General features: G+C 41.5%; 1 protein-coding gene across 1 annotated transcript in view; it reads left to right on the top strand.

The window, feature by feature from the left end:
• Positions 1-244: 244 nt before the first annotated feature.
• Positions 245-11,740, top strand: part of wls (Wnt ligand secretion mediator) — a 54,221-nt gene continuing 42,725 nt past the window's right edge. The window contains exons 1-2 of the mRNA XM_078218446.1: positions 245-515; positions 11,359-11,631. Coding sequence (XP_078074572.1) covers positions 410-515; positions 11,359-11,631 — 379 coding nt within the window. The 5' untranslated portion in view covers positions 245-409. The remainder of the gene's footprint in view (positions 516-11,358; positions 11,632-11,740) is intronic.

Here is an 11,740-nt window from a genome sequence, read left to right as displayed (position 1 = left end):
GCATTGGCAGTTAAAGTGTCTGCCAGCAGCACTTTTCCACATCCGTGCGGCACATTTGACGACATTCTTTTCTTTGCAAGGCGGTGGCCCCTTTAAATTAGTAATAAACTGAATGTTATCAATCGCCGCATTAGTATGTCGTTGTTAAGATACTGTAGCAGTCGGCTAAACAGGATCTGGGAATCTGGCGAGTCATGTGATTGATTTTTTTGTGTATGTGTGTGTTGTCGGTTTCCCACAGCGCCCCTTTAAAAGAAAGCCTGGAGAAAGAGAGAGAGAGAGGGAGCTCGCTTGCAGAATCACAGCTTCCGATACTGGAGCTGCGACAAGATCTTGCTTTGATTAAATTGACTCTAATTCAATTAGTTACTGTTACGGGCCGAATAGAGTGAAAACAAGATAATAAAAGATGGCAGGCGCAATTATAGAAAATATGAGCACGAAGAAGCTCTGCATTGTTGGAGGGATTTTGCTGGTTTTCCAAGTAATTTCCTTTCTGGTGGGAGGTTTGATCGGTAAGTGGCTTGTTACTCGCGTTTTCTTTTGTTAGCTATTTATTACAGTATCGGTAGCAACGTAGTATGATCTAATTAGTCCTGCCATTGTACTTGGGGAGAGAAGAACTGCATGGGCTCTTTGTAGCGGTTCAGTCTAGTGCGTAAAGTGGAAGAAAACTTTTGGCCTACTTTCAGTAACAACTTCTGTCTTTTTTAAACAAAAAAAAGGAGAAAGTGAAGCATGGCGACAGGACGCGGGTAGAGAGGGAATTTTATTAATTTCATACACTTGTCTTTTAGACGGGCTTCTTTTTAGCAGAATAAAACAATAGTTTTTTTTGTGTGAGAGCTGGTTGCTGTGGTGGGGCTCCAGATGATTTTTTTAAGGTTACGCCTGTATGGTGAAAAGGAATTGAAATCCACACGAGTGGATTGTACTGACTTTTCTTTCTGAAAGATCTGTACAAGTTTATAACACACACGATCAGTGAATATGTTTAAATAACAACCTGCGTTTTTTTAAAGGGCGTTAGTTTTTAAAAAAAAATTAAGTATTTAACTTTTAAACGCCCCTATAGTCTTAAAACTTTTTTTTTCTTTTGTTCTCACCCCTAGCGAGTTTCTGAACTTTCTGGCTCCACCTCTACGCTCTCAGTTGCGATCGAGGCGAGATTATGAACTTTTTTAAAATGATTGAACAGAGAGTAGGATGTTTGTGTGGCGTTATTTTTTCTTTAAAAGGGATTTGTGGATGGGGAGACTCTCACTAAAAAGATGGGACAGGACTTTGTCTCCCGTGGGATTGGCAGTAGGTTGTATGGGAATGTGTTTCCTAAACTCTCTCCGCTTCCCAGGTTAATAACAGCAGCAGCGCTGAGCGGGGCTACCGCAGCCCCCGGGGTAATACCGCACTGACTGCCCCCGGGGAAAGCAGCTTCATCGGGTTAGTTTCTGCTCCCTCTCAGTCGGGGATTGAATGCGGAGCATTCCTGTGGCAGGTGACTGCGCCATTCCTCCAGCGCACACATTGATGGGCTAATGTTTTAGTGGACGTTGAAAAGCGCAAAAAAATAGGGGCACCCACCGGCTCCAACTGTGAGGCTCCACCCAGCTTCGAGATTGCAAAACGGGCGGATTCATTGGGGGAAGGAATACTTTTCCTGCACTTCCCAAATGGCCAACAATCAGAAAATCCCTGACTCTCGTTAGGATTTCCACTTTAAATATTCAGGAAACGGCCCAGGTACAATAATATCCTTCTCCCTCTTCCCAGAATAAAGTGAGTGACGCCTGTTAGAGTAATGCAGTGCTTACAAACAAATGGGGGGAGGAATGTTTTGTTAACCCATTTTGTCTTCACATATTGACAGTGTTCCATTTAAATGGGAAGGGAAAGAGTTCATGGTATTCCTGAAATGTATCCACAAAAAAACATTTTTCATCCAGAGGTGTTCATTCTTGCGATACAAATCTAAAGGTGCTTGTGAACCTCTTGTCTTCCCCCATGTGACCATTCATTATGCATGTATTCAGCTATTCACCAACCTGAGGGTCAAACAGATCTGGATCCTCACTCAGATCCATCCCAAGTTGAGTTTAATATTTTTCCCCCAAAATGTACTTTATTCATAATTGTTAAAATACATGACAAAACATTTCAACTTCAACAGAATTACACTTGTTCCCACATTCAGCATGTCCCAATCTTAGATGCCTCAATACAATTGACATTCTCTCTTCCACCTTCTTCCGTCGGGAAAAAGATACAAAAGTCCGAAGACACGCACCAACCGACTCAAGAACAGCTTCTTCCCTGCTGCTGTCATTCTTTTGAATGGACCTACCTTGCATTAAGTTGATCTTTCTCTACACCCTAGCTATGACTGTAACACTACATTCTGCACTCTCTCCTTTCCTTTTCTAATGAACGGTATGTTTTGTCTGTATAGTGCGCAAGAAACAATACTTTTCACTATGTTAATACATGTGACAATAATAAATCAAATCGTATACTCATGATGTTTTGGATGGGGAGGTGGTGGTACAGTTGAACTAAGAATCTGTAGATCTAGGGTAATACTCTGGGGACCTGGGCTCAAAAAGTCTGGAATTAAATGTCTAATGTTAACCACAAAACTATTGTTGATTATTGTAACAATGCATCTGGTTCACAGATGTCCCTTAGGGAAGGAAATCTGCCATCCTTACCTGGTCTGGCCGATATGTGACTGCAGACCCACAGTAATGTGGTTGACTCTTGAATGTCCTCAAGGGCAATTAGGGATGGGCAATAAATGCTAGCCTAAGCCATTGATGCCCATAGTCTGTAAATGATTTTTTGAAGATTGCGATATATCTTCCATGTTAGGCATATAGCCCAAGGGCAAAACGTTTCATATTTAAAATTGCAGAAAGTGAAATAGAATTTAATTTTTCACGACAGTTGTGTTCTACTCTGAAGGGACCTCAATCCAATTTTGATAATGTTGCTCATCATTTGAGATTAATAGTCATTCTGAAGGACAGGAAACAAATCGGGTCTCTGCTGAAGGACAGCATTTATTTTCTTAAACCACCACACATACTTTAAATGTTTTGTACATTAACTCCTTTGATCTTAGAATTTCACACCTACTGAAACTGCTTTGATCCTCTGCTGTTTTCATTTGGTATCTGAGAGACTGACCTCTTGGTTTTTATATTGCTCAATTAAGCAGACTTGTCGACTCCAAAGAAAATTGGGCTTCTGAGTCTGCTAATGGAGTGAGTGAATTTAGTATTGTAAATAGAGGGAGTGGACTCTGACACTGGTCATCTGAGCTCCAAACTGAAACAGCTGCAGTATAGAAGCATCATAAGACCAAAGAGGTTGTTCTGTATGCGATTGCTGAACTCCAAAGGATTGGTTCTCACATGGGGGTAATAGTTTGTGATGAGGGAAATATGTTTAAACTGGTGAATATCTTTCGTAATGTGCTTTGCCTTATTTGGATCAGCTACCTCTGGATAAACAGCTGCTGCTGAAATTTGTGTCTGTGTTGTCCATGTTTACAGTTGGGAGAATGTTGGTAATCTATTTACATTTTACAGGGAGCTGTGCTACTTATGCATCATTTGCAAAGAGCTTCTGATAGTGTCCAGTGAGGATCAAACTTACATTTATTGGTTGTTTGCAATACCTGACGGGCTAACCTCCTTGGAAGTGGGAAACAGGAAAAAGTGGGGTTCCTTTTGGGTTCTGGTCTTTGCAAGATCTCGCACTAGGTGATGGAAGATCAAAAACAAGTTGACTTTGCAGACTCTGCATGGAGTCGGGCAATTTGTAGTGCTTCAGGGTAGCTGCCTTGGTGAATCAAAACTCAGCAGTGGGCTATCAAAGGCAACTGGAGTTCTTTCCACTTGGCTCCAGATGATCCTGTTATCAATGCTACACATAAGTTACATGTTTACCATTGCCCTGTGTTGGTAGACTGAGATCGTAGCTGGTAAAGCTACAATTGAAACCCTTCACACACTTGTGTTCCTTGGCTCTGCTGCACTGCACCTCCTTTTTTACATTTTTGGCTAAAGGGTGTATATCTGTACTAGGGTACACAGACAAATTGGTATGGCAGAACTTGGTATGGCAATTCTTAACATGATTTTTAACATGCTCAACATCCGACTGGCCAAAGTAAACATTTCCAATAAATTTGAAGAATTAGACCCATTTTTTTTTTGTTTCTGTGGTGCTACAGCTGACTACAACGACAACATCTTTTTTATTATTATAAAACCACAAGTTGAGAAATCAATGTTTTAAAAGTATGCTAATATATGCTCAGTATGTGCAAAATTATTTTCAGTTGGGGTTTATTTCAATCTTATGCATTTGAGATGACTCCCTTGTGTCTTGGGTGTACACTTTGTAGCTTAAGTGATGAAGAAAAAAATATATTTCATGAGATCAGATTGCAATTCATTTATCCCCAAACAATCGCATGTCTTTCTGCATTGATTGTAGCTAACAGGGTGAACATACAGGCTGCTCCTCTGTTGTCAACTCCCCTAAAATGTGGACGATGATAAACCTGCTCAGTCCTTTTCATGCTTTTCTCATTTTCTGTTTGGAGATTTTGATCATCTTTTCCTCTTGCTGGAGCATATGTTTCACCACTACTGTCCCACTGGTGTATCATCCAATTTCCCATTCTTCATGTGCAGGTCAGCTTTGACTGGGCCATGTCTCTATCTTCTTCACGTACAGTTTCCTGACAGTGTCATTGGTCGGTGATTTTTTTTGTTGCACTAATTCTAAGTTGAGGGCATCTGCAGAGCCCTGTGTTTGAACACTGGAGATTAAAGCTGGGCGCCTCATGGTTTGTGGTTCATTTTCAAGTTCAGCAATGCAATTACATTTTAGCCATTGGGGAAATCAACATTTTAAAAGGCTAAACCAGTAATTGACTTAATACGGACAAATGATTAGAAGCTAAGGCACGTGTGTAAATGTTTATCACACTTGTTCCTGTGTTACTTTCTAATTCACCATTGTATATATGTGCTATAATGTGTTGTTGCCTAGTATGGATAGAATTTTGATTTGGGTGTAATGTTCCCTGAAATTCAATAGCTCGCAGCCACCTATTGTGTGGACTGACAAAAAAAAAGACTAAACAAGGCGACTGGTGGGTATTGAAATGGTGGAGCGCACTGGGCACAGCAGAAGATGTCGTGTTGGGTCCCTAGCCCCACCCCCCTCCGGCAGCATCCCAACTTTAGTACTGAAGACTGGTGTTCCAGAATAATGTGGAGAATTGCCCAGCCGCGTCCTGTCCGTTTTTCGAAAAGTTAGGACAAATCCGATCCACGCACTTACCATCCCACCAGCCAGCCAACTCTCAATCATCAGCAAAGTCATGGATGTGTCATTAACATTGCCATTAAGTAGCACTCACCAATGACCTGTTCACCAGTGCTCATTTTGGGTTCTGTCAGAAACATTTAGTTCCAGATCTCATTTACAACTCTTGTTCTAAGCATGTGCCAATAGAGCTGAATTCTAGAGTGAAGTGAGTGACTGCCAGTAAGGAAGCATTTGACCAAATGAGGCATTAAGGCATTGCTGAAAAATAGAAGTCAATGGGAATCAGCAGAAGGCTCTGTTGGAGTCATACACGATGTGGAATCGCCAAGAAGATCGCGCATATCGACACAGAATCGCCAAGAGTCATACACAACAGATAGGAAGCTGGATGGCTGTGGTTGTTGGAAGTTGATCATCTTGGGGGTCCAGGACATCACTGCAAGAGTTCCTAGGCTCAATCATCTGCAGTTGTTTTATCAATGACACCCCCCCCCCCCCCACCCTGTCCCCATTGTTAAGGTCAAAATGTTCCTGGGATCTTCACTGATGATTGCAATGTATGTCCATGCCTGCATGCACCAAGACTTGAACACCATTTGGGCATGGACTGAAAATTTACAAATGCCTAGCAAAGACCATCTCCAAAAATCTAGCCACCTCCCCATGACATTCAACAGCAATGCCATTGCCGAATTCCCTCACCACTCATCAGGAGCTTAACTGGACTGGCCACATAATTACAATAAGCAATAGGATTTTTTCTGCAATGAGTAACTCAACCTCCTGACTCTACAAAGCTTATCCACATCTGCAAGACACATGTCAGTAGTGTGATAAAATGCCCTCCACTTGCCTAGGTGAGTGTAGTTCCAACACCATCCAGGACAAAGCAGCCCACTTGATTGGCACCCCATCCATCACCTTAAAACATTTCATTCCCTCCACCAATGCACAATGGCAGTGATGCATTCCAGCAGCTCACCAAGGTTTTTTTGACAGAAATATTCATATTCACTATTTATTGCCTCGAAGGACAAGGAGAGCAGTCACGTGGAAGGAGAAATTGAATGTGGAGGTGTTCCCGTGTTAAATATCATCGTAACTTGGATATATGTTGCCATTCCAACTGTCTGATCAAAGTCCTGGTACTCCCTCCCTATAGCACTGTGGAAATACCTTCCTCCCAAACTGCAGCATTTCCAGAAGCTTGTTTGTCTTAAGCTCTCATACACCGGTGACTGTGCGGAGTTTGCACTTTCTCCCCATGCATGGGTTTCCTCTGGGTGCTCCAGTTTCCTCCCACAATCCAAAGACATGCAGGTTAGGTGAACTGGCCATGCTAAATTGCGCCTTAGCCGTAGTGAATGTGTGTGGTTACAGGGATAGAGCGGGAGCAAGGGGCTGCATAAGATACTCTGTCAGAGAGTTGGTGCAGACTCAATGGGTTGAATGACCTCTTCTGCATTATAGGGATTCTAAGATGACTCACCACAAGTTTTTGAAGGGTAGTTTGGGATGGGCAATAAATGCCTGTCTTGCAAATAATGCCCACACTCCACAAATGTTTTTGAGCCCAAATCATCGGAGGAAAGAGGGTGATCATTTGGAGCAGTGGACATTCTTATGAATTGCAAAATTTAGTACAACACCTGCCTGTGATTCTTTCAATAGAGAGCTAAGTTTTTAAACTTTTGCTTTGTTTGTATCTTGACTGCAAAGCTGTATAAAATATACAGATATAAAATACAGATATTGTCAACTGACTTGTTTCTTGGCTGCACTGTCATTTGCTGAGTTTATTTTGTGTATGATAAACTCAGTGCGAAATGTATTTTGTACATATATTCTATCAGACCAATTTGCAACTATATGTTGAAGTTGTCTCGTCGTGTAACTAAATGCTTTGTTCAGCATAAAGTTACTTTTTGGTCTATGTTGGATGTACTCTGTTTAATGCCCTTCTCATCTTTTGTCATCATGATGATTTTTGTTGATCGGGCTTTTAATTCTTGCTCCTTTGTTAAAGATGTATTGCCATCGAGACCTCCCTCCCAATGGCTCAGCATGTTTTCTCAGTGAACTGTACACACCAGGGTTCCAGGTTTGATGTCTAGTTTGTGCTGAGTTAGATGATCTCATGCTACAGTAGTTGCATTGCTTAGATTGGCTTCAGCACCATTGACTTAGATGGTGGAAAATTGCCTATGCTCATGCTACTGAATGTTATTTATGTATGCCTGCCAGAAGTGTGTGCGTAGACATCATAAAAAGTCAAAATTGATTTGGACTGTGATGATTGAATGGCCTGCTCACTGGCACCCATATTTTAAAGTCTACCATTGATGGCTATACCCTCAGATGCCTAGGCCTTGAGTTCTGGAACTTTCTTCCCAGCCTTCTCTTTAAAACCTACCAATTCTTTGGTTATTTGCCTTACATAATGTAACCTTTAAATGCACCTTGAGTCATTTAATTAACAATGCTAAATGCAAGTTGTTACTTTAACAGATTGTGGACCCATAAACAAATTGGAGTGAAAATACAAATGATGTCTATCAATGTTGGTAAGCAGTGATTAGATGAATTAGGAATCTTGCAAGAAGCTTAAAGTATGGAATGCATTTCTTAATATCTTGGTAATAGAGTAACTCTTTTCCTTCCCTCTATATCCTCCATTTTGTCTTTCAACTTTGCTGAGAGAGTGGATACATGCAACCTATTTCTCATCTGTTGCTAATGCCCTCAACTCCCCATTGCCAACTTGCAAGAATCAATCCTGTCTTCTGATTTCTTTCCTCTTTGACAATTCCTGGGAGACAGTCATCCACTTAGGACTTTGCTGTTTTTATTACAGTTCAGACTGGGAGCTGAACAGGACAGGGGTCCCACCTATCCCACCCACTTACAGGCAGTGGCGCTTGCACATTTCTTCGTATGGTCTTTTTAAAATTTTGTTCATCCTCGTGTATCATTCCATGTAAGAAGGACTTGCACCTCTCTCATCCTCAGTACACCCAACACACTTTAAAGCTAATGATTTTTTAAAAAGTGCAGTCATATAACAGCTGCCTAAATTGTGTTTAGGTAAGAGTTGCCTCTCTTACTTAGGGCAGATGCCCAGAAGCTTTGAGGTTTAAAAGGAGGAAAGGGTGGCGAGGTTTAGGGTCAGAATTCCAGAGTTTAGGCTATCGGCAGAGGAGGCACTCTTTATTTCCATTTTGGTGCTACATAAATGGTCATATTTATCACTTGCCCATTGGGTGGCATGGTAGCACAGTGGTTAGCACTGCTGCTTCACAGTTCCAGGGACCTGGGTTCAATTCCCAGCTCGGGTCACTGTCTGTGTGGAGTTTGCACATTCTCCTTGTGTCTGCGTGTGTTTCCTCCGGGTGCTCCGGTTTCCTCGCACAGTCCAAAGATGTGCGGGTTAGATTGATTGGCCATGCTAAAATTGCCCTTTAGTGTCCTGAGATGCGTGGGTTAGAGGGATTAGCCGGTAAAATATGTAGGGATATGGGGGTAGGGCCTGGGTGGGATTGTGGTCGGTGCAGACTCGATGGGCCGAATGGCCTCTTTCTGCACTGTAGGGTTCTATGATTTAATTATCTTTGTCTGGTTCTGCCTGCAGTGCAGTCACTCCTAGTAGATGTTTCCGCATCACTATTGCTGAGTTTGTGAATGGTGAGGATTTTTCTAGCCTTCCTATTAAATCCATTTGCACATTCGCCTTAGGGCAACCATTGTCTGTTCAGGAAATATCCTCTTCATTCATTGCGCAAGGAAATGAAAAGTATCAATCCTGTGTGAGACTATTTTCAATAGCCTGTATAGGGCAGACGGCTATATTCAGATGTTAATTGAGTAAAGTTTGCATCAGGTTGAATACCCCCAGGTCAGTTTCAAAGTTATTTCTTTCTTTTCAGATGATGTAAGTTATGAAATTGTTTCTGTAATATATACACTTGTGTGATAAACTTCTGCGCTTTCTCTCTATGTAAGCTTTTGTATTTCATCATAGATTTTTGCCCCCATCAAATAAGGCAAAAAGCCAGTTTAACATTATAGAAATTGCAGCACAGATGGAAGCCATATGGTCCATTGTGTCTGTGTCGGTGCTAGCTTTTAACTTGAACCATCACCTTTAATCCCATTTCCTTGCTTTTTCCTTGTCTCTTTGTATTCCTCTCCCTTGAAATATTTACCTAATCTTTTTTTAAAGGAAAGTGCAAATACTATAGCTCTGAATTAAAAAGGAAAGTGCTGAAAATGCGATGCAGATAGTTTCTGAGAATGCATAGGGAGGGATGTTTGTAGGATTTTATTCCCAGTTATTGACGCATGGAAAACATTACTGCCTGTGGTTAAGGAGGCAAGTTTCAACAATCTAAAAGGTGGGGGTGAGAAAGGGTGAAGCATGTATTCAACATTCTGTGATCGCTGACCTACAAGTGGCAGCTCGTCAAGTAAAGCCTTGATAAAATTCTCATTGTTGTTTTCAAATCTCTCTATAGTTTCACCCCTTCATAGCTCTGTAACCCTCCGAGGTCTCTGTGCCCTGCTAATTTTTGACCACTACCATTTTTTTGTTTTTGATCACCCCACCATTTGAGGCCATGTCTTCAGTTGCCAGGGCCCTAAACTCTGGAATTCCCTCCCTAAATCTCTCTGTTCTCTTTATCCTTTATTAAAATCACTCCTGTAAAACCAAATCTTTGGCCAAGATGTTGGTCTCTGTAACTTGATGTCAAACTTTTTTAATGCTTCTTTGAAGCACGTCAGTACTTTTTTTTTTGTTTAACCTATTTCTAAAATCACTTCCAGTGATGACTTCCATATTCCAATAACCTTTTTGTGTGCGTAGTTGAGGGGAGGGTTGTGGGTTGGGTTACCAGTCCATTCTCCTTTGTGCTTCATCCATTTGCCAGTGTTCTACCAACTAGTACAAACTTGGTGGTTTGCATTATGGGTTTCTTTGATGTCACGATGATGAGCACTTGAGACTTGTATGTTCAAACATGAACTGTTTACTGTTGATCTTTAACTATGTACAAATCCTAGTTACTATTACGGTTGGTGCTGCTTTCCCATGAAGGCTGCTTCGAGAGTGTTCTAGAAATCTATTACCATGTAACTCTTGGGCAGTGCTATTCTCCAACTCACATTAACCTTCTACCAAGCACCTTTTCATTGTAGTGGCATGCCAGCCATAATGGGTGGTTTCAGGAAATTTCCCTTTTGTGTGTATGCTGATATAATTTATGTAAATGGAAACGATAAGCATTTGGATGCATATATAGGAGTGTGCTTGTAAAGGTTTTATATTTAACATGGGCAGCATGGTGCCATACTGGTTAGCACTGCTGTCTCTCAGCGCCAAGGACCCGGGTTCAATTCTGGCTTTGGGTGACTGTAAACTCCACGTGTCTGAGTGGGTTTCCTCCGGGTGCTCTGGTTTCCCCCACAGTCAAGACGTGCAGGTTAGGTGGATTGGCCATGCTAAATTGCCTCTAGTGTCAGGGGATTAGCAGGGTAAACACATGGAGATAGGGCCTGGGTGGGATTGTTGTCAGTGCAGGCTCGATGGGCCAAATGGCCTCCTCCTGCGCTATAGGATTCTGTGATCTATCTTAAGCCCTATATTTAAAGTATGGACAAAGTAAGTAGTGTTTTTTAAAAAAATGCCTGCTTCCTTATGGTTATAAATGAGGTGATTTGATCTGTGTTGTGCTACTATCGGTCTCAGCAGCCTCACTGGGAGTGGGGCTAAACTAAACCAGGATACGTGCTGTTTCAAGTGGTATTGGCTGAGAATTGGATGGTGCATGGTAGCGATGTTGAATGACCTGATATCTAGGCTTTTCTCTGAAGAGTCAGATGGGGAAGACAACAGAGGGTTACCTGAGTTTATACAACTATCTGCTCAGAAGCATCCATCTGTTGAGGATAACATGACAAGGCGTTAAATAAATCAGTTCAAAATTGAAACATTTCTTCTTCTTCTTCCATATTTTTCAGCTCCAAGCCCAACTATAGGAGTTCCATACCTTGCAACAAAATGTGTGGATATAAGAAAACATCAGAAATCAAAGTGGTTCATGCCATGGGGTCCCAACCAGTGCGAAAAGAAGATCCAGGAATTTTCCGAAGCTATGCAGCAACAGATTGAAGCCAATGACATTGTGTTTGCAATCCACGTTCCTCACCAAAGCTGGGAGATGAGTTCCTGGTTTCAGTTTCTATTGGTTGTTCTGCAGTTTGAGATTGAATTTCAGATTGACAATGAGATAAGTAAGTGATGGCATAAAGAAGGAGCAGGACTTGTTATTTGTACCTTAAGAAAATTGGTTCATTTCATACCTTTTTTGAGCGGGATACTTTATAAATTTCATATGTACAG

This window comes from Mustelus asterias, chromosome 8 (genome assembly GCF_964213995.1).
Source record: "Mustelus asterias chromosome 8, sMusAst1.hap1.1, whole genome shotgun sequence".
NCBI lineage: Eukaryota > Metazoa > Chordata > Chondrichthyes > Carcharhiniformes > Triakidae > Mustelus > Mustelus asterias.
The sequence above is the reverse complement of the archived record's forward strand: the minus strand, read 5'-3'. Positions and strand labels throughout refer to the sequence as shown.